The 23630-nt window shown below is 39.4% G+C and overlaps 1 protein-coding gene across 6 annotated transcripts in view; it reads left to right on the forward strand.

The window, feature by feature from the left end:
* GLIS3 (GLIS family zinc finger 3) overlaps positions 1–23630 on the forward strand; it is a 493388-nt gene that overhangs the window by 167483 nt on the left and 302275 nt on the right. For all 6 annotated transcript variants that reach the window (XM_052644747.1, XM_052644745.1, XM_052644746.1 and 3 more), the window contains one exon: positions 3100–4225. In XM_052644747.1, the coding sequence (XP_052500707.1) occupies positions 3100–4225 (1126 nt within the window). The remainder of the gene's footprint in view (positions 1–3099; positions 4226–23630) is intronic.

Here is a 23630-nt window from a genome sequence, read left to right on the forward strand (position 1 = left end):
CTGCCATCTATGGGGTCGCACAGAGTTGGACACGACTGAAGCAACTTAGCAGCAGCAGCAGCAGCAAGGATTCTTGGCTCTTTTTTTTTTTTTTTTGCATCATTTGGAGGAATTTCACAGAATCTTGGTTTTATTCTTTGTAAAACAGAGGTTATTTTAAAATTCCAATTTGCTTACTTCACAGGCTATATTAAGTGGAATAATATATAGGGAAAATACTTTGTAAGTTAAAAATGGTTATCATATTACTTTACTCACCTTAATCAACATTTTTTTGGGGGGAGAAACTTCATCTAACACTCTGGTGGGTGTTAAAGAGATAAAAATAATCCCTTTTATTGGAGGTCTTTGAATTTTATTGAGGAAGACAACACCCACATATGCCTGAAGTTAGCTATGTTTAAGGTTCAATATAGATAGAATATAATTTTTCTGGAAAGAGAACTTTTACTGAGAGCTACTATGTTTAGGGCAGGTTTCATGGATTAGAACTTTGAAATATTAAAATATCTGGGTAATTGCTCAGAAGAGATGTGGGCTGCTAGGCAAAGGCCATTTGTTGGAAGTTTTGTTCTTATTAAGTATTCAAAAAGAGAGCTCTCCATTCATATTACTGCCTTAGTGAATAGGACATAGAATTGCTTTCTGAAAAAATTTTGATAACTGTCTTAGAACACTGAGATATCTAAGGAGTTAAGGAATGTGCCTGCATGGAATTATGCTCAAATTTAAATCAAGTCATATTTAGGTGTATTTTAAGAAAAATAAGGAACAGCTCTTAACGATGGAACAAATGAACATGTCTCACTATAGGCAGCCCTCAAACCAAATAGTATAATTTCAAATGCAAAACATATACAGGTGGGTAAAATACTTCCTACCTGCTATTCCCTGCTTGACTGGTTTGATCTCCTTTCTTGATCTCTCAAACCAGTCAATCCTAAAGGAAATCAATCCTGAATATTCACTGGAAGGACTGATGCTGAAGCTGAAGCTCCAGTACTTTGGCCACCTGATGCAAAGAGCTGATTCACTGGAAAAGACCCTGATGCTAGGAAAGATTGAAGGCGATAGGAAAAGGGGGCGACAGAGGATGAGATGGTTAGATAGCATCACCCACTCAATAGACATGAATTTGAGCCAACTCCGGGAGATAGTAAGGGACAGGGAAGCCCTGCATGCTGCAGCCCGTGGGGTTACAAAGAGTCAGACACTGAGTGGCTGAACAACAAATTCACTGCTTAAAAATCTGAAATGCTCTGGCATGACAGTGACCAGGCAAATGCACCATTTAAGAATGTTATATAAACCACCTCAACCTCAGGGTGTGAAGCAAAGTTAGTTGTCTTTACCTTATATATGACATGACTACCGACTTGACTTGGGTCGGAAAGCAATTCCTGAATCTCCCTGGGGAAGCGACTAAAAGGCTGTTGACATCCTATCACCAGGAGCTATCTGCAGGGAGAGCTACATGCTGTGGGTGTCCTGGGAAAATAATTGAAAGCGTTCATGGGGAATTAAAAAACAGATGGTTCAGAAACTACTCTGGGACTTGCAAAGGACTTCAGCCCAAATATAAGGATCTGGACAGAGAGAAGAAAATCTGTGTTAGGGGCAACTGGACTTAAATTCTTGCTGTGTTTGTCAGTGGTAAACATTACTTCACTGGATGAAAACACCAGATTGACAATGGTGTTATCTCTCACCTAATACTGTGCATTTCAGAGTCGAGATGTTTTCTTGCTAATCTCTCATGCTCGTAGGAAACAGTGTTCCTGGCTTCCATTTTGTGAAAAGAAGTAAGAGGAACAGATGGGATGAGAATACTTCTATTTTCCCTCAGTTTTTTTGCAACAGGTTGCTTTATAACAGCTGGAAGTAGTAAGTGGGCTCATCCTGGGAAAGACAGACATTCTATACAATATTTTAAATCTTTTTGTCAGAAAAAAGATCTCTGTAGAAAGCCATTAAAAGCACATATTAAAAAGCTGGCTTTTTAATATACACTATTCTGAGTTGGGAGTATGGTAAATTGTGTCTAGCTCTTTGGGACAATGTTTCCATCCAAAAGGCATAGCTTTTCCCTTCAGTGATTTTTAAAGCGATGATATCATGGTTAAAGCAAAATGAATTTTAAAGTGGCTAGGCTACAATACAAAGCATTTTGATATTCAGGTAAATGTTGTGACATGTGAGGCATGTTTTATAAAGGGTAAGAAGGACAGGAGAAGAATTGTTGCTACAGTAATTAAAGCAGATGCTTTGCTCTCAGTGCAAATCTGCTCTGATTTGAGGACAGCAGCTCATGGAAGATCCAAAACTGCAGGTGTAATTAAAACCTTGCATGACCCACATGCAGAATTCCAAATATGACTTGACTTCAGGTTGTCACCCCCTTATGTATTACAGCTGTATTTTATATATAATTTTTATTTCTGGGTCAGTTTGATGTTATGACTGACTACTGACTACTTATAGGGTGAATTGCAGTCTTTTATAGAAATATGTAAAATTCCTTGATATCAGTGAACAAATTTGTGAAATTATTATTAAATCCTCTGGATGACCCTTTGACTTTGATTTACTTTTTTTTTTTTTCCAAATTAAGCATTGGTTTATGTTTTACCTTACCAAATAGATTTCACTCAAAGGCTGGGACTCTGTTTAGACTTGTATTCCTAACAATGCCTATTTGTAGTGTGTTGCACATAGTAGGTACTTAATAAATACTTGTTTATTTGATTTTCAATAATTATTCCTAGGTCTCTTAATTTTTCCCTGTAGTAAAAAAGATACATAAAAATATAGCAAGGACTATTTATTATCATTGAAGTATTAGATTATTTATAACAATAGATCTTTGTTTTATTATTCCAATAGACATTAGCCTTTATTTTTCATCTTGGTAAAATGTTATGTACCTGGAACTAAAAGTCTTGGGCTTTATCTTAGCCAAAGAATGTGTGTTTAGCTGAGAATGCAATTAAGGGAAGTACTTAAGAGATTGTCAATGCAGTATTCTTTTAGTCTTAAGCAATCCATATCCTGCTAAAATGTTTGTCTTTTTTTTCCCCCCTCTTCCGGCTGCTGTTCCAGGTCCCTTATTTCACGAGAGTCTTTGGCCTCCTCAACTTTGAGTCTGACAGAAAGTCAGTCGACCTTGAACGTGAAACAAGAGTGGTCGCACGGCTATAGGGCTCTCCCTTCGCTCTCCTCGAACCACAGCTCTCAGAATGGCACTGATCTAGGGGACCTAATGAGCCTTCCTCCTGGGACAGCCATGTCCAGCAACAGTGTCTCTAACTCATTGCCACCCTACCTTTTCGGTATGGAAAATAGCCACTCTCCTTACCCCAGTCCCCGACACTCTTCAGCCAGGTCCCACTCGGCCCGCTCCAAGAAGAGAGCACTGTCCTTGTCCCCGTTGTCCGATGGCATCGGGATAGACTTCAATACCATCATCCGCACCTCGCCCACGTCCTTGGTCGCCTACATCAACGGTTCGAGGGCTTCCCCCGCCAACATGTCTCCACAGCCTGAGGTCTACGGGCATTTCCTAGGAGTGCGAGGTAGCTGTATTCCTCAGCCGTGCTCAATGCCAAACAGCCAGAAGGGAGTGCGGGTGGCCAGCGGCGGCCTGGCTCTCCCGGCCTATGATGAGGACGGTGCCCTGGAGTACGAGCGCATGCAGCAGCTGGAGCACGGCGGCCTCCAGCCCAGCCTGGTCAACAACATGGTGGTGCAGCATGGCCTGCCGGACCCTGCCGGCCACGCGGCCGGCCTGCTGAAGACGGAGCGCCTGGATGACTTCCCTGGCGGCGTCCTGGACCTGCCCCCCGCACCCTCTCTGCCTCCTCTGCCACCGCCGCCCCAGCCCCAAGGCCCCCCGCCACCCTACCATGCCCACCCGCATCTGCATCACCCGGAGCTGGTCCACCAGGCCCAGCCGCTGGCCCTGCCTCAGGCCGCCCTGGAGGAGGATGGGGAGATGGATGACGCTGGGGGCAAGCACTGCTGTCGCTGGATCGACTGCAGTGCCTTGTATGACCAGCAGGAGGAACTTGTGCGGCACATTGAGAAGGTTCATATAGACCAGCGCAAAGGCGAAGACTTCACTTGTTTCTGGGCCGGTTGTCCTCGAAGGTACAAGCCATTTAATGCCCGCTATAAACTGTTGATCCACATGAGAGTTCACTCGGGGGAAAAGCCCAACAAGTGTTCGGTGAGTCTGCTAAATCCCCCTGGAGTTCACTGAAGGTGTATGTGGTTTTCCAAACTCTGCCACTAGTTGGGGAGTGTTTTCTTTTATGGAGTGTGGTTGCTGGAGGTCTAGGTATCCATAAGATTTGACTCCTCTTCAGCCTGAGGAAGGGGAAAGTTTCTTTAATTATTAGTGGCTGGGGTATCTCTCCACTTCTAGATTCTCTTCTGCAAATGTATATGATCAGGGGAGGTTCATCTGCCACACTGTCCAAAATCTTAGAAAATTGATTCCCATCAGGCACCAACTTAAAGTTGCTGAAATGTGCAGGGCAGAGAAACACACACCACACCACCAGTAAGCTTTAGCTCTTTTCCAAAGTAAATATTCAGTGACTTCCCCTTCCCTGCAATAACTGGGTGAGTATTAGGGTTAGAGTGATGGTTCTGATATTTGGAAAGGAACTCACACTTAGCGACTTGGCTAGTAAAAATGTTGCTGCATACACCCACCGGCCTGCACACTGCACACTCCAAGGTTGTGAGACTAGTTAATGATTTATTGCCAGCATTAAAACACTCAGGGACACCACAGGAGCAGAATCTGATTGGATCTCCCTGAGCTTTACGGAGAGGAAATTGGGTGAAAATGTATAAAGAGAAAGAACCCAGGGGGGACCATGTCTTTGGTGTTGAAAGAAGTTGGCATGGTGTCTTTCTCCCCATCTCCCCTTTTCACAGCATCAATCCTGGAACTATCTCTGTTTCTTTGCAAAATTTACTATTTTTGAATAATATGACTCTTAAAAGGTTGCACAATCATTTCACACCTAACAGAAACCCTCTGGGTTTACAAACCGGACATCGCAGTTGGGATCACAGCATGGCTTTGCACAATCTCAGACAGCTCGCTTACCTCTTGGAAAAAGAAGATCATGTGTTTTATGTTAGTCCAGATGGACAAGAATATTTCTTTTAGAGTTGAAAATCTGAGAATTGTAGGTATTTCCTGGATATTGAATATGCTGCAGGTCACTTAATGTTTGAAATAAATATATATATGTATGATTTTGAAAAGGAACTTATTTAGATGGTGGCCCTGTAGCCAGAGTCCCTTCTTTTTGTAGTATGTCTTGATAATAAAGAATCTGGCCCGTGTTTGCCATGTTAATATTTGATTATATATTAGCCAAGTTGTCGGATTCATGTAAAAACAAACCAAACAGGTGGTAGTTGTAAGGCAAGTATTAGAAGCACTTTTTTCACCATCCAGTAGGTACTTTTGAAAAGGTTTTAAGAATTTCTGGAGGAATGAAATTGCATTTCTTGTCATTACAGTATGCCCCATGTTATGATTTTTCTTGAGGAAAACTTGAAGCTGATACATTGTAAGAATGCCAGGTTATATGACTGAAAATAATAATTGCATTCCAGCCAACAAAACCTTACTCTGTCAGTAAGGTTCTCCATTAAAAATGCCAGAAAGAGACAAGCAATTGAAGGCAATTCCATTTACTCTGTTTGGAACACACTGGCCTGTTGCAGGCAAGAGAGACATTCAGTCTCTGAAGGAAAACAGTCCAACCTTTTAGTTCTGACTAATCCTGGCTGAAAATAGTTTGCTGGATTTGGCTTTACTGAAATAAACATAAAGGCTTGAATTATCCCCCCCCAATTTTTTTTTGCATTGCAAAATTAATTTTTGTGCAATAGGATTTCCCTATTTTCCCACTGTTCCCAGATTTTGAAAAACCATATAACTTTGTAAAGTTGACTTTTGCTAAAGTGCATGATGACTATTAAAAATAGAAATGCTTCAATGAAAGAATAAGCTGAGAGGTGAATGTTTGTAGGCATCTGCATAGGTTTTCATGATATTATTCAAGATGGGTATGGGAAATGATTACTCTCTCTCCCCTGGTCTGCCTACTCCCCACTGCTAGATGAAATCTTTGCAAAATTTAGATTGCTTGATTTAATAGCATATCAGATCAAGGCCCACAAAACATTAAATTACATGTTATAGTGCAAATGTATTAGTACAGGGTTTCTTAGAGGCTGACTAGTGTTGTAGCTCTCATCTTGGGACTATATATTTTTAGCAGGGAGACATCCATTTTCTTATAAAACATACATATCATGAACATTCTGTCTTCTGAAAACTGTGATGATGCTACATGTCATCTGCTTGATTTGTAAGGTTATAGTTAACTGGTAGCAAATAATTTTGCTCTGAAAGTTTAGTAATCCTCTCAAGTTGTAGCCCATGGAGAGAAGACATATTGTGTGTAATGTGGATGCACATCTGAAAAAGATGCATTTTTCTGCCTTTTGCAAAACCAGTCTTTACGCTCTCAGAATCCAAACAGAAAGAACTATTAAAACTCATCTGTTTCATCTCTCACTTTTTTAGAAACTGATGGTAGTTGATTCAAAGCTCAAGATCTTTGCCAAGTAAAATGACCACGTTCTTCTTTTGGAGACATGAAGTGATCTTTGGGTTTTTATGGCTGTGTCACATGCTGCAAAGACTAGGAGTAATTTAAATTAAAAGGCCTAGTCCACTTTTGTTTTACTTATGTTTAACTGCTATTAATTTTCTGTGGACCACAGTTAGAGTTAGTCATCATTTTCTCTCACTTAGCTTATTGACCCAGGAAAGATGTGATGACCCAGTTGTGTTTGGTGACCATGACTACAGGCAGCCCAATGAGCTTCTGGAAATCATGGTAAAAGGAGGGTGTGTTAAAGGGCTATTCAGTGACAGCCTGCTTACAGTAAGAGGCTACCACTGGTGTCCTCCCTTGATGCCAAATTCCATTTCATGCATGGGAGAACACATTCTCAGAGTCTCTGACTGTAACTCCTCAGCCTTACCCAGAACTCTGGGATTTAGATCACTCAGAACTTTAGGTGGCAGAACTGGGGGAGGATTGCTAATTTATTACTTGGTTAACTTACTGGAAGAAGAAAATGGTTTCTTTTCTCTTTCCCACCCAAACAACTCCACCCTTCTGTAGATTTCATTCTTACTACTTCTCTGGAAAGTCAACCAGCTGCTCTCTTTTCAATCTTAGCCTTGATTACAAAGATATTCCCAGCCAATGGCAAAGTGCTGGAGGGGTAAAGGCCTTAGCAGGCAGACAGACAGACCTCAGTTAAATCAGAAACCGGAATATGTCAGTACTATATTGAAAAATACCTGAGTCCATTCACTTTTGTCTACTAATACAGCAACTTGTAGGCAAGATATTATTCTCTTTAGACCTTCATGAGCTTAGACCACCCTTAACATTGATGAATCTCAGAAGTATCAAAACTTTTGAGCATTTCCAGGTATAACTTGGCTGAATCAAATTGTTTTTTTCTGAGATGATAAGGTTTCAAATTCTCAACTCAGAGCAAGTAATGAAGCCTTTTAATTAGTTTCTTTCCCAAATCCCTGTTTCATGTTCATTAAAGGACAACATAAAGTATAACCCAAAACTACAGATGTACACTGCGTGCTGTGCTTAGTTGCTCAGTCGTGTCTGACTCTTTGCAGCCCCGTGGACGGTAGCCCGCCAGGCTTCTCTGTCCGGGGGGATTCTCCAGGCAAGAATACTGGTGTGGGTTACCATGTCCTCTTCCAGGGGATCTTCCCAACCCAGGATTGGAACCCAGGGTCCTGTATTGCAAGCGGCTTCTTTACCATCTGAGCCTCCAAGGAAGCCCAGGAATTCTGGAGTGGGTAGCCCGTCCTTTCTCCAGGGGATCTTCCCAACTCAGGAATCCAACTGGGGTTTCCTGCATTGCAGGCGGATTCTTTACCAGCTGAGCTACCAGGGAAGCCCATAGATGTACACTAACCATCCCTAATGATAGCTACATTAAGTGTTCCAACAGAGTGCTCACTGAGAATGTTTTTACCATAGTAGATCTTTTGGCCGTTAAATTGAAGAGTGTGCAACACCTAGATAGCATTCCCAGGAAGATGTGCTCTGAATGAGGCCAGGTGCACTCTGTCTGCTAGTACGTATCATGAGAAAGCCTATCTGATCAGAGCAAAGTGAGCAGAGGGGCAGAGTTCCACTGCCAGGATCAGAAACACTGATCCTGGCCTTTGTACACAATAGAAAGCAGTTGTGCTGGGAGGTTAGGGAGTGTTAATAAGGGAATTAGGGGGAATGTGGGTCACCACTTAAATTTTGCTTATTTTTCCTGGATGAATTTTATCCAATAGCAAAAAGGAATTTTGCAAAACTTTTACCCACCCACAGATTTTCACGAAAATGTCACTGACCAAAGACAGCTTTGAATCTTGTATGAATTGACTCATTTCTCCACAGGCATTTTGCCTGGCAAAATTCTCAGTATTTGCTTTGGCTTGACTATTGGGTCATTTGCTTTTTAAGTAACATTGGATTATGGAATACAAGAAAATAAATACAGAGCTGGGGCCATGTCCCCATTCCTCTTTTATGGCCCGATTTATGGGTTCATGAGCCAGCTTTAGCCATGTAAGACATTTCTTGAGGAAAAGTAAGTTCATTGTAAAATGTGGAAGAAGCCTTCTTCCCCGCACATCCTTTATTATTTTGATAAGATTTAGCATTGATGTGGTGACCACAAATTAACTGAATAGAAGGAACCTCAGAAAAATATCATCTAAGCATAACTATTAGTTATCACACCATAATCTTCATATTGGCAACAGTTAATAAATTTTCATAGTGTCACATGTTGGAGAATATGGAGAAGGAAATGTTTTAACATTACTAGCGAGAATAAATTAGTCTAACCAATTTTGGGAAAAAACTGTGACTATCTAGCTAACATGAAGTTGAGAATGTATAACAAAACTCCAAGTGTCTTCCCTGGAGCAACTTTTGGTGTGAGGAAGACAGACAAAGAGGTTTTTATTATACCTTTGTTTTTTAAAAAATTATAAATGACTTATCTGTCCATAGATAAGGTACATCAGTAAACTGTGGTTTATTCCTAATGAAATAATATGAAGAAATTGAAAATTAATGTGCTGTGTATAAACTGATATATTTATATATTTATAGATAACATGGATAAATAGATAACAATATTAAATGAAACAATTATATGCAAGAGGGAATAATAATACAATTTATGTATATTTAAACATATGCTGCTGCTGCTGCTGCTGCTGCTGCTAAGTCACTTCAGTTGTGTCAGACTCTGTGCGACTTCATAGACGGCAGCCTACCAGGCTCCCCCGTCCCTGGGATTCTCCTGGCAAGAACACTGGAATGGGTTGCCATTTCCTGCTCCAATGCATGAAAGTGAAAAGTGAAAGTGAAGTTACTCAGTCGTGTCCAACTCTTAGCGACCCCATGGGCTGCAGCCTACCAGGCTCCTCTGCTCATGGGATTTTCCAGGCAAGAGTACTGGAGTGGGTTGCCATTGCTTTCTCCAAAACATATGCTAAGTAGTATTATATAGTTGTTGTAGATATATAGATACATAATTACTTAATATGTAATACAAAATACAATAAAATCATGTAGGCAGGATAACTTTCGGATAGTGGATATTTCTTGAGACAAAAGAAATAGGAATATCTGGGATGTAGGGATTTTGCTTTATCTTTTGTCCAAAGAATGACAGAAATGAAACAAAGTATTAAAATTATTTTAGCTTGGTGGTGGTAATACAGGTGTCACAGGTATCTTATAATATTCTCTGTGTGTTGCTGCTCATTTGAAATATTTTACAACTATAAATATAAATTTTTATCTAAAAAGAAAAGAAAATCAATGAGTATAACAATCTAACTCCGTTCCATAATAAGTTTTTAAGATGAGGAGGAAAAAACCTAGGAAAATTAAGTGATTTTTCTAGACTAAGTTGTTTGGCCATTGTCTACGTATTCCAAGGAGATGATTTTCCACCTTGACTGACATTGGAATTGCCTGAAAAGATTTATGAAATACCCATACCTTGATCCTACCTCCAGAGTCTGTGATGTAATTGGTCGGGGATGTAGCTTTCCAGGTGATTCTAAAGTACAGAAGGATGAGAATCAGTGTTCTAAAAGCTTCCACATTCTGACATTGAACTCAAGAGAGGTGAAAGCCTACCCTGTCGTCTCAGGTAAGGTGTAGGGAGGCACTGTTTAATAGAAAGTACATTTTCGGTATCATCAATGCCCTGACAACGATTAGGGTACTCTCGTGTTCCCCTGGAATAAAATTCAAGACGAGATAAGATTACAGAGTAGCTCTGGTAGTGGCAGAAGGCTTTCAACTGAGTGTCCATTTCATATTCAGAGTATTCTCTCTCTACAATTAATAGTCAGCTAAAGATTGGGATGAGACTGTGCTGAGTAATGAATGTCATTGCCACCTCTTTGTCTCTTGAGTTAAAAGTGAAACTTCCAGATTTGTCACATTATTCCCATTTCTAAAGGTAAGATAGAGTGTTTTCCCTTCCAACTACCATGCATGCAGCCTTTCTGCTTTTAATATAAAATGATCTTCAGAACATTTTTGCTACTATGGATGTTTCTGAAGAGTTGGTAAATTACCAAAATATTGAATTTTTCCTTTTAGCAAATCTGCCTGATATGATTAAATAAATGAAATTAACATTAATATCCTCTTTGTCTCTTGAGGCCGAAATATCACCAGTGAAACATCTGGTAAAGATCAGAGAGAGGATAGTTTCCAAATCGTATCCCACAAGGCATCAGTCTGTCAAACATTTAATGCAAACTCAATGATTCAAAAAGATACAACTAAATCACAGATTTATTTCCCATCAAGTTTACATAAGAAAGAGATACCACCATATTTATCTGTGTATGTGCATATCCAACATAGTGTAGACATATGTATGTCACCATAAACTACAAACCCATTAGAATAGGTAAGAACAAAACCACAGAAATTCTCATCAGATGGGGCATTGACCACAGTTTATAAGGCTTCTGTCAAATTGGATTTTACATCCCCAGACACAATTTAGAAAGCTTCCATTTGGTAGTGGTTTGATTTTATTTTCCTTTGGAAGGCATTTAATCCATTTTACCTGGGGAACTGGCCTTTCATGAACTTTGTCCTGAAAATAAATTCATAGCAGATTTGGCAAACATTTCATGGCAAGTCATGATTTATGTTTCTTTGCCCTGCACTTCTAGTATTAATGAAAAGCAATAGATAATGAGAGAAACTTTAAGAGGCTAAATATTTGAGGCTTTATCCTCATTCAGCACAATCATTAACTACATTGTGGTTAATGTTCCTTTTAGTTCATATTTGTCTTGTGGTTTTCCTCTAATTTCATGCTCTGAAATACTGTTTTTAAAATTAGAAAAAATTATGATTATCTTTTCCTAAGTGATCTAATTAAGGGAATATATTTCAGATCTTTTGAGGTTTATTCATATGTAGATTTTAAAACGTGTTTTTCTTAGTTTCAGTGTGAAAAGTTAGTTTGGCAATTTTTTAGACATGTCTTTTGTGACCTTTGGAATATTTCTCGATTACCTTTGCTTTGAGTGGTTGTGTTGATATTTTTGAGTCCAAATACAATTCAAGTGTGTAGAGTGAAAGACACAGTTATGTTTCCATAAAAGAAGTGTCCTGATTCTCTTTGGTGTTTCAAAAGTGTTTTGTTCAAACTTTGGGTAGAATGATGTGGAAAAGAGATTTTTTTTTTTTCTGGGCAGATTTATTAGTTTCTGTTGTAATTACTGAATCAGGGGTTCTGTACTGTCAATAAGACAATGAATGTTGTAATCTTGGGCAGTGGATATGTGGCTGGCAAACACAAAACCTGGGTGAGCAGGCCCTATTTTCCATTTGCTCCAACTATGGACAGCCTCAACCAGAGAGGAGATTTGTTGATTTGGTTAGGTGTCATCACTTGTATCCGAGGTTGGTTTAGATAGAAATTTGATGAGAAAATGGAATGAAACCGGTGTGTTCTTATTTTGCAGCACACTATTTTTATTTTCTTGGGTCATGGATCCTAGATTTGAGTACAGAGAACAACTAATACTTTTGAATTTTTAAGAATTAAAGATGATTAATTTGAAAAGTTATTGAGAAACTGGAAAATGAGATGACCTAGTTCTGGGCAGACAGGGCAATGTGCATGAGTAATTGAACTTAGTGTGAGCATATAGTTTTTTATTCAAACTGGGACATTTTTGAGTGTGAAAGCGATTCTCTTTCCCTGAAATATTGGTGTAAACCAGGCTTGTCCTGGGAGAACCAGGATGTATAGTTGTCCTACCCAAATAGTATATGCCCCGATGTGTCCACCCAATCAGTGCATGCTCGTTCATTCATTGGATCACTTAGTACAAGCCGTGTACCATGCTCTGTTCTGGAAGCTGGGAGTGGGTAAGTACTGAAATAATGGGATATTCTTTTAAGGAGAGGTGACAGCTATGAAAATAGTTACTTACACAGCAATTAAAACAAGGGCTCTGATATAGGTCTGTGCAAGTTGTTTTAATGGGAAAACAGGGAAAGAAGCTTCCAACTATGTCGAGTCTTAAAGAAGGTGACTGCATCTTGAAAGAAGACAGTGATTCTTGCAGAGAAAAGGAAGGAAGCCATTCGAGTGGAGCACCACAATATGTGATAACTCGGGGGTCAAAGAGTCCAGGAAAGAAACAATTTGTAGGTAGTTCAATGGCCCCAGACTAGGTAGGAATGGGAAGGGAGGCTTGAAACTTACTTTGAACTAATAACAAAGGACTTTTACTATCAAACACGGGTAATATTTTGAAAACTAGGAGAAATTACACACCTGTTAATACGAATGCAAAATTGGTTAAAACAAAAATCTTTAAAAGCAGCATCCCTAAGGCATGAAGCACTCTGCTTTAGTGCATGTGAAATGAAACTTTGACTTCCCCCAAACCATCTCATTTTCTCGTAAAGTTTATACTTTCTTTCTTCACTGAAACATATCTCTTGTTAGTTCTAATACGAAACACAAATTTTTCTTTTGCCAAGTGATCAGCCGGAGAAAGTGATATACGGAGACAAACATGAAACTATTTTCTGTGGTGGACTTTAAAGGAAAAAAAGAAAACCCGAGGAAGACGAAGGACCAAAGGCTATTTGATAAGTTATGTAGAATGACAGATATGGACAGAGACTGTATACATTATCTTGGGTATGAGTAGCCTTCCATTTGTTAAATAATTTCCTTTTATAATCTGTAAAGAGAGTAAAGTACTGTTAAGCACTTTGGTTGGACTGGTACTCATTATGTTTAGCTTGTCAGCCCTTTCCCAACTTCCCTCCACCTTCTGACTACTAAGATTTGCTTCGGAATTTTTTCTGCTCAGACTGCATTAATACAGAGCAGAGCTAAATGTTTGCGATGGTTAGAGGAATGCACATTAAGGCAGTTCTCATCAAAATAGCACCCATTCCTGGCGATTCAATCTGGAACACCTTAGGTCTTCATGCCTCTCTAAACTGGGGAAGGCAGAGTGAAAGGAGAGCATGGCCTTTTGTTACTTGAGCTTCTTCTACACGAGAGGCACTCACCTCTTCTGGGGCTTGAGCCTCCCAAGGTCAGGCCATTTGCCTGTGTGACCAGAGAGCCAGCCTGGAGCCAGCATCAGTAGACTTAGATGTTCAGAGTATTGCAGATAGAGCATCTCACTGATCTTGTTCTTAAAATTACCAAGCTTGTGCAAAACTTGTGCAGAACAGGCTTGTGCAGAACAATTTCTTTTCTCTCTCTCTCTTTTTAAAGCAAGCTTTTTAAAAAAAAAAAAAGCTATAATTTTTAAGCTGGGGCATGGATGTTGGTCCTGGTAAGCTTATCCTTTGATGAGAAATATTGCTACAACTATTCACTTTTCACTTTCATGCATTGGAGAAGGAAATGGCAACCCACTCCAGTGTTCTTGCCTGGAGAATCCCAGGGACAGAGGAGCCTGATGGGTTGCCGTCTATGGGGTCACACAGAGTCGGACACGACTGAAGTGACTTAGCAGCAGCAGCAGCAAACTGTTTTCTGCCACTTCTGTCTTCCATTCCCAGTCCCAGTTTCTAGTGTGAAGCCACCAAATGGTGCTTTGTTAGCCAAGAGAATGGATTTGGGGGTGGAAGAGCAGTTGTAATGAAAGGAAAATGGGGGACCCCCACCTTAAGCAAACTTCTGAGATGGAAATCTGTCTTCCATTCCATCTGGGGTGGCTCTTACTGTCTCTTTCCCTCCAGATTTCCATGCTGCTTTAGGGACCCATGCTTTTGCTCCTTATTTTTTCCTTCCATCTAGTCAAGGCTTGCTTTTGGGAAAGAACTTCGTCAAAAATAAAATTCATATGTATAAATGGTGAATGACTGAGAAAAGATTCAGTACACTGGCTTCCCAAGGGGCAGCTACTATTTTCACTAGGAAGAAAGTGTTAAACCCCTCCCTTAGAAACTCCTTCAGAGAAATGAAAAGGGAAATAAAATTTGTGTTACAAATTCTGAGTTATTGGATTACTTTAATCTTCACTGTAGCCCTCAGAGTGAAGTAATTTGTGAGTCTGAGGCTCATATATTCTCTTCTTTATAACTATGTATTCAAAGATATGTATTCAGATATGTATTCAAGTCCTACCCATAGCACCTGGCTCAATGATTAGAATAACGTATAGTAGTTCTCAAATATATATACATACATATCTATCTACATACCAGGCAATCAACTTATCTATTTATTTATATCTGAGTGTATATGTGGATATATATGTGTATACATATATGTGTGTGTATGTGTGTATATTTTTGGAGTCAGGTGAGGATACATGAAGGTCATTATTATTCTATTGTTTCTGCTTGTGAGAAGATTTGAAAATTTCCCTAATAAGTTAAAAATAAGCAAATAAAGTCTTTAAGTTAACTTCTAGCAAAGAAAAGGACAGTTTGTTCCTTCAAGCACCTCAGAAAATGTTGCCAGCCATTTTTTTCCTTAGGTATCCTATGTTCTGATCTGAAAGCAAATTAATTTTTTCCATTTCTCTTAAAGGCCTCTGAAATAATTTTGTTTAAAAATCAGATGAGTGATTCTCTTTAGCAAGAGTATGATATTTGAAAAGCAAATGATCGCAAGGAAGTGTTACTGGAATATATTAAGATAATCTAACTTCTGCAATAGACAGTCCCAAATCTCAGTGGCTTGGTACAATAAAGGTTTATTTCTGGTGCATGTTATATATAATACACCTTGCTCCTCATGATGGTACAGTGACTCAGCATCCTTCTATCTAATAGTTCTGAAATCTGAGTCTACGGTGAAAGAACATGCTGAGAATTGCGCAGAAGTTTTGGAAGCCAGATCTACAAAGGACATGTTTCACTTCTTCCTGCATCCCATTGCCCAAACTCAATCACATGACCCCAGCTAACTGCAAGGGAGGCTGGGAAGTGTGGTTCTTATGTGTGCACAGGAGGACATTAAACACAGAACACTGTATCTGCAGCAGGGAACTAGACATCCCTCTCCTTCTTCACCCCTAACTTATCCATGCTCTCTGTATCCCTTTGAAAAACAGCAATATTCAAGTCCTGATCTTTGAGTTCTTCTTAACAGCCAACCTGTCTCATCAGAGCAGTTTTGTAAAAGATCATTTCTTTTTTCTTATCAGTGCTGGCTTCTATAACTTGCTTTTCAACTTACTAAATCTTTCCCAGCCCAACCCTTTTTTTCTTATTTACTCTCCAAGGATTCCATTGCCATACAGTCACCACTGCTGGGAAAACTTTTGTTATCTCAAGTGAATTACTCAGTTTTTCCCACCTTGTCCAAATTACATGTTTTTGGTACATAATTCCCCACTGCTCATCATCTTTCTAAGTCATGAGGATGTGTGATGTCTTTATGTCCCACAGGCACTCACCCTTGAGGGAGATCTGCTCATTATCAAGGGCAAGGTCATAAATGAATCACAGAGAGATACACCATTTTGAACAGAAATGTGGTGTGAAGGGCTATTTTACTAAGACCCTGAAATGCAATATTCCCCATCTGTTCATAAAATAACTTATTTGATACACACAGTGTGGTCATAAATGCTCTTCTCTTCTCTGAATGCTTGCTTTTGGTCATGAACTGGCACACACGAAAGGAAAAAATGACAATGTGCCTCTATGGATACTTTTGGTCCATTTCCATAAATATATTCAAACAAAATGAAATTGCCTAGCCCTTTATAATAGGGCCTTTCGTGTGTTTAAGCTCGCAAAATTACCCCCAAGGATGACAAATTGTAAACATCATGCAATACCACAGCCCTGGTTCAAGGCCTGTCTCAGTGTTCTGCCGACATTTACTCTTCCTAGAGACGTTCAAAGTGTTTTAGGAAAACAAAGCTAGGCAAACAAGCTTATCAAGAACAACAATAAAAAAAAAATCATTGATTCTAATTAGGCAGCGTCATATATACAGAAACAAAGCTGCTCTTGTGTAGTGAAGTGTCTACCTGCTCTCTGAAACACATGGAGTGCTTTCCAGTGGCTTTAGATAGTCAAGCTGACAAAGTTTCAGGGCCCTGACCTTTTGGCCCATCTCAAGCGATGCAGCCGCATTTGTTGAAACTTGCTGAAGGTGTTGGTGGGAGGTGTGCTGGGATACAAGTATGAGACAGGCGCTGTTTTTTTCTGAAAGTTCCAAATTACATGGTAAATTGAGGTGGGAAGTATTTAGGTTTTTGAGGCAAGGATTGAGTTTGCAGCAATTATCTCTAGTTGTTCCTGTAGCAAGTATTTCCCCCAGCAACTCAGTGCATTGACCCACTGCTGGTGAGGACTCCAGCAGCTCGGGCTGTCTGGGTCTTCCTGATCTTTATCAATCGTGTGTCCTGGGAAGATCATCTTTAGATTTTAATGCTGGTTTTGTGCTATGCTCATGGAATGGGGTCTTTATGATGGAACTAGGCAAGAAGGAGCCATATCTTCTGAGCAGATAATGGAGAAATCACTCTGATTGCTTTCTCCATTGAGGTAGTAAATCAGAATCAACAGCTGTGTTACTGTCCCTTCTCTTGAATTCAGAACTTCAGAAAAATGAATTTCACTAGACCACAGGGTCAGGAACATAGATCTTGGTAGATCAATGGGCAATTTAGTTCAAAATTAAGAGTACATATTGATCGTTTGCAGTGTCAATGATTTATTTTCAAGGAGGAGTTTCATAAAACAGTTGTCTGATTGTACATTTCCTTGGAGGACTGTCTTGCTAATTACCATCAGGGAGTAATAATGGTTCCGGCTGCCCTCCAGCCAAAAAGCCCATTGTGTTCTGAAGGAATGGTTCTGCCAAGTGTCTTGACAGGTTCCTGCTGCACTTGTCAAGCAGGTGTACCTGTGAGTGAAATTTTGAAGTTGGATTCTCACTTAGCCAAGATTAGAATAGGTTTAATTGAAAATGTCTAGAATGGGGGAAATTTAGAATTCTTAAATATAGAATGCACACATTTCTAAAAAACATTGTACTGACCATTTCTAAATTATTTGGTTTCATCTTTTATTTTTACTAACATAGACATCATATACAATTCAAACAATCATAATATAAAAGAAAATTATTTTAATATGGAAAATGTCATAGGGTTGTCTGTGTAATTTTTTCACTTAAAAATCTTTGCATATTTGATTTATGTTTATATTTTAATACTGAGTCATTCATCTGATTGTAGGTGTGCGTGCTCTCTGTGTGGTTTCCAAAAGTGACCCTCAGGTATAAGACAAAAAGGTTTCTGATGATTGTTTCTATTTCACTCATTCAACTGTTGAGCAACTGAGCAACTATTTCATAACAATCTTCTAGGACCCAGAGATACAGCAGTGAACAGGTCAGACCCCAAACTCCCTGTCCTCTTGGAGGTCTAGAGGGAAAGATAGTAAATGATGCAGATACCTGGGGGAAGAAGGTTTCACACTGAGAGAACAGCAAGTGGAAAGGCTTTGAGGCAGTAGTGTTGACCTGGTGTTTTCTAGAAACATCAAGGAGTCCAGGGTGGCTGGAATGGAATGAACAAGGATGAAAGAGAAAAGGAATTCAGGGGGAAAATGGGATCTAGATTGTTTAGGGCCTGTGGGCCATGAAAGGATTTTTTTTTTCCCTTGAATCTTTATTTATTTTTATAAATTTATTCACTTTAATTGGAGGAAGGATAGTTTTGAGGAGAGGGATGATATGATTTATTTTTTATTTTAATGTAATTGTTGAATGCTGTATGGAGTGTGTGTTGAGGAAGAACAAGGAATAGAAGCAGGAAGACCAAACCTCCATAACTGGGATCACTGCAGTAGCTTTCTCTCTGGTCTTCCAGCTCATCTCCAATGGTAGAAGTCAGGATAATAATTGAATTTCTCAACAGATTGGATATGAGGTGTAGGAGACAGAAGTGTCAGCAGTGACTCCAAGATTTGGAGTCTGGGAGGATGGGAGTTACCTTTAACTGATGGTAGAAGGTTTGGGAGAAAACAGAGTTTGGTTTTAGACTTGTTAAGTTTGAGGAGCCTGTGGTATGAGTTCCAGGGTGAGTCTAAGATCAGGGAAGTCAAGGCAGATACAGTTTTGGGGATACCTGTGTATAGATAGTATTCAAGGTTATGAGATTGACTGACTTGATTGAAAGTCGAAATAAGAAGTAAAGTCATGAAAAAATTGGTGTCTGCACTCCTGAGTCCCATATGCATTGAGTGAAAGGAGAAGTGAGTAGTATGAATCAAGTCCTTTTTACCAAACACCTTGTATCTCCTTTGCCCCACCTTGTTGTGTTGCCCTGACTATTTCCTGTGTATCTAGGAGAATTTCAAGCTGCTGTTGAAGACAAGAAGATTGGGTTGAAGAGGTTGTTTTAAGTTGGCTACCACTGATGTATCTGTATTTATGTCTCCAGCTCAGAAAATAGGCAGACAGAAAACAAGGAGGACATGCTTCAAGAGAAGAGATGGGTTTCTACCATCAGAGTCTTATGCTCTTGAAATTGGGGGCTTGTTAATAATAGGATCCATATATCTTTCTTTATACAGGACTTAACAATGTGTGAGCTTCAAGAAATAGTCTTAAGTCAGTTCTGTCATTGGGATGACAAAGAATCCAGAAACAGATTGGATGGCTTCTTGGTCAATGTTTGTTGAGGGGATTCAAAAAACAGTTGGTAATTTTTTTCTCCCTTTCCAATAGTGAGATTCTGTCTTTTAATAAATTACTCTCTCAGTGAATTTGATGGTAGCTTGTGCTCCAGAATTCATGTTCTCAATAATCTGGCTGATTTTTGCATAGACAGCCAGTTCCACCAGTATCTCCATAATGTTGATAGGGAGCAATATGAAATGGCTATGGGGTTGAGGCTCTTAGGCATTATACTTGGGTTCATGTTCTGAATGTGTAGATTGTATGAAAGGGCTCAGGGATTCTGTTCTTGGCCATTAAAGCACTGTGAGTCTATGGAAATAATTTTAAGATCATACAACTACATTTCTTCTTACTCTAAAAACAGCTTGATGAAAAACCTTTTGTGTACCACGTATTGAGTTTGTTTACTGTGGATTATGATAGCTAGGGAACAAAACCTTACATTTTAGCTTTTGGAAAATTTTATGATGTTCATGTCTATGGCAATAAAACTTTGTTGGCTCCAACAGGATGCCTCTTTTGTTTGCCTGAAGTGTTATGTCATGTCTATATCCACAGAAAGGAAAGGAATTTTTTAATATTTATTTTTCCCTTCCGTTTCCTTCCATCTGCCCCCATTTTCTAGCATCTACTCATTCACTTTGGTTTTTCTTTCTGTGCAGAGTTATTGAAAGTGAGAGCAAAGAGAAAATGGAGGTTGTAACAGTGCTTAAAATCTGTGTTTGTATTCCCATCTAGTGACCATGAAACCATATTCATTGCTTAAAACCAGTGATATTTAATAAAATTAAGTCTATATTTTATAGAATTTATATCTCTTCTAGGGACTTTCTTATACGAGGTTAGGGCAGGGCCTCATCATCATACACTGTGGACTTTGAGGACCAGATGACTCTTTGTTGAAGAGGAGCTGTCTTGAACATTGTAGGATGTTTAGCTGTATCCCTGGCCTCTACACATCAAATGCCAGTGGCACCCCTTTTATCCCTGGTAGCGACAGAAACATCTCTAAGCATTGTGTATGTCTCCTGAGGGGCAAAGTGGCTGCAGATGGAGATCCACTGAGCTAGGGAAGCCTGAATTTACCTGCCTTATTCATGTGAAGATAGGGCAGTTATTTTGAGGCTATAGCCACTGCCTGAAACACAAATACTTGGCTTAAAGAATCTTCACTTGGCATTTCCAAGTGAGAGCTAGCAGAACCTCTTTTTCTCTGGCTTCACCAAAGACCCCAGCCATGCCCTGTGCAACTTCTGATGACTAGATGAAGAAATGCTTTCAGGACTGTAGTAGGAAGGGATGTAAATTGTCTCAAGTACCTAGTTAACCTGGAATTGCCTTTCCTTATGGAAATATTGATAGAAATGGAAGGTTGGTTCCCTGTTCTAGAAGAATGGCTGTATCTAGAATGTATCCTCCTCTGATGGGGAAGTATCTAGAGCAGATCTAGTATGATATTTTAAGTCAGAATTCTAGTCTTAGGTGAGAATGATCCCTTTCAGTGTTAAACTTCTCAATTTTCGTATCCATAGTGAAACCATAGTACTGAAAATATACAGAAATTTAGAGGTCCAAATTTGCAACTTCACTGTGTTCTTGTGATGTTCTTGTAATCCTCTTGATTCTAGAAGTGAAGCCCATTTCACTCTTCCATTTAGAATAAACTGTTGAAAGGGTGCGCTGTTTGTGTCCATGATGACACTAGATAACGTGCTAAGTCACTTCATTCATGTCCAACTCTTTGTGACCCAGTGGACTGTAGCCTACCAGGCTCCTGTGACCATGGGATTCTCCAGGCAAGAATACTGGAGTGGGGTGCCATTTCCTACTCCAGGGGCTCTTCCCAACCCACGGATTGAACTTGTGTCTCTTATGTCTCCTGCATTGGCAGGCGGGTTCTTTACCACTAGAGCCACCACCATAGAGATGACACCAGATGTAAATGACTCATTACAGGAAAGGGCTCTTTCCATCACTACTTAACTTCAATAAGAAAAGCCAGAGAACCTTGAGAACTGCAACTATGCCAAACCAGCACTGCTTGTAAGATTAAGCTTTCTTGAAATCAGCTAATTGAAAGCAATTTTAAAACAAACAACTTTCTAGCTCATCAGGAAAATCATAGGTATAATTATCAGTAGTTACATGTATTATCCTAGAAGAATAATTTTCAAAATATAACACACTGATTGTTTATCTAACCTGTTCTACCCGTGAGACTTTTTAAGTCAAGACTGAATTTGGAGATATTTTATAGAATGACTAGTGGCAGTAATAATAGGCACTGACAAATGAAAATAGCCATGTATGGTTTATACGGAATAATAAAAATCCCACTCTGCTCATGACAGAAGAAAGTTAAGTAGGACAGCTATATTTGGAGAATACTTTGGAGCCCCAAGGAAAAAACATTTTCATGGTTTGAGACAGACTGTTGGGAAGCTGAACTCAACCAAAGATAATAACCTTTTCCATTTGTTAAGTCAGGTTTACAGAGCAGTGTCCTGTGCATAATCTCATTGGATTCTCACAATAATCCTTACAGCTAGAAAAGGTAGTTGCAATTTTCATTTCCATTTTTCAATAAGGGAGCAAAGCAGCCCCTGTGAGTTTACTGAAGTTTTACTACTGGTAAGTACTAGATTGTAAACCAGGACACAGACTCTTTGACCAGAACTCTTTCCAATCCACCACAGCCTTCCACAAAGCTACTGTGAGTTATGTTTATTCCATTTCACATTTTGCTCTTTTGTGGGGATCCCAATCCTAATTCCTGCTCCTACCCCCACTAGGACAGCTACAGTGCACAACTTAGGGCATCATTTATTTTGCATACTCCCTGGTGTATTGCAAGTAGAGGATCCTGGAGTAATACCATGTATGTAGACTATATGAAATTCCATCCATCATGGAAGTTTTTACCTGTGTTAATTACAACTGTACAGCAGTACAGTGGGTGAGCAGAATGGCTCTCTAGGCCTGGAAACTTTAAAAGAATCATTCTTTCCCCTCCTTTTCCCCTTCAATATTATTCCACTTCAAATACCATACAACTCTATGATACTAGTTGTGGAAATAGCCACTCAGGTTCTGCAGAATTAAAAAGAGACACTACTCTTTCTGTTCATTTGGTTATAGAAAGACCCTGCTACCTGACATACAATCATTTCATCTTTTATAAGATGATGTAATTTTGTTCTTTTGAATTTGGTTATTCTGGAAAAGACACATTTTTATCATTACAAAAATTTATTGTTATCTATCTCTGAACCATCCCCCCAAAAAAGAAATGCATAAAGGCAAAATGGTTCTCTGAAGAGGCCTTACAAATAGCTGAGAAAAGAAGAGAAGTGAAAGGCAAAGGAGAAAAGGAAAGATATACCCATTTGAATGCAAAGTTCCAAAGAAGAGCAAGGAGAGATAAGAAAGTCTTCCTTAGTCATCAGTGCAAAGAAATAGAGGAAAACAATAGAATGGGAAAGACTAGAGATCTCAAGAAAATTAGAGATACCAAGGGAACATTTCATGCAAGATGTGCTCGATAGAGCACAGAAATGGTATGGACCTAACAGAAGCAGAAGATAGCAAGAGGTGGCAAGAATACACAGAAAAATTATACAAAAAAGATCTTCATGACCCAGATAACCATGATGGTGTGATCACTCACCTAGAGCCGGACATCTTGGAATGCGAAGTCAAGTAGGCCTTAGGACGCATCACTACGAACAAAGCTAGTGGAGGTGATGGCATTCCAGTTGAGCTATTTCAAATCCTAAAAGATGATGCTGTGGAAGTGCTGCTCTCAATATGCCAGCAAATTTGGAAAACTCAGCAGTGGCCAGAGGACTGGAAAAGGTCAGTTTTCATTCCAATCCAATGCCAAATCATGCTCAAACTACTGCACAATTGCACTCATCTCACATACTAGTAAAGTAATGCTCAAAATTCTCCAAGCCAGGCTTCAACAGTATGTGAACCGTGAAGTTCCAGATGTTCGAGCTGGATGTAGAAAAGGCAGAGGAACCAGAAATCAAATTGCTAACATCCGTTGGATCATAGGAAAAGCTAGAGAGTTCCAGAAAAACATCTACTTCTGTTTTATTGACTATGCCAAAGTCTTTGACTATGTGGATCACAACAAACTGTGGAAAATTCTGAAAGAGACGGGAATACCAGACCACCTGACCTGCCTCCTGAGAAATCTGTATGCAGGTCAAGAAGCAATAGTTAGAACTGGACATGGAACAGTAGACTGGTTCCAAATCAGGAAAGGAGTATGTCAAGACTGTATATTGTCACCCTGCTTATTT

Source organism: Budorcas taxicolor, chromosome 8, assembly GCF_023091745.1.
Source record: "Budorcas taxicolor isolate Tak-1 chromosome 8, Takin1.1, whole genome shotgun sequence".
In the NCBI taxonomy this organism is placed as follows: domain Eukaryota; kingdom Metazoa; phylum Chordata; class Mammalia; order Artiodactyla; family Bovidae; genus Budorcas; species Budorcas taxicolor.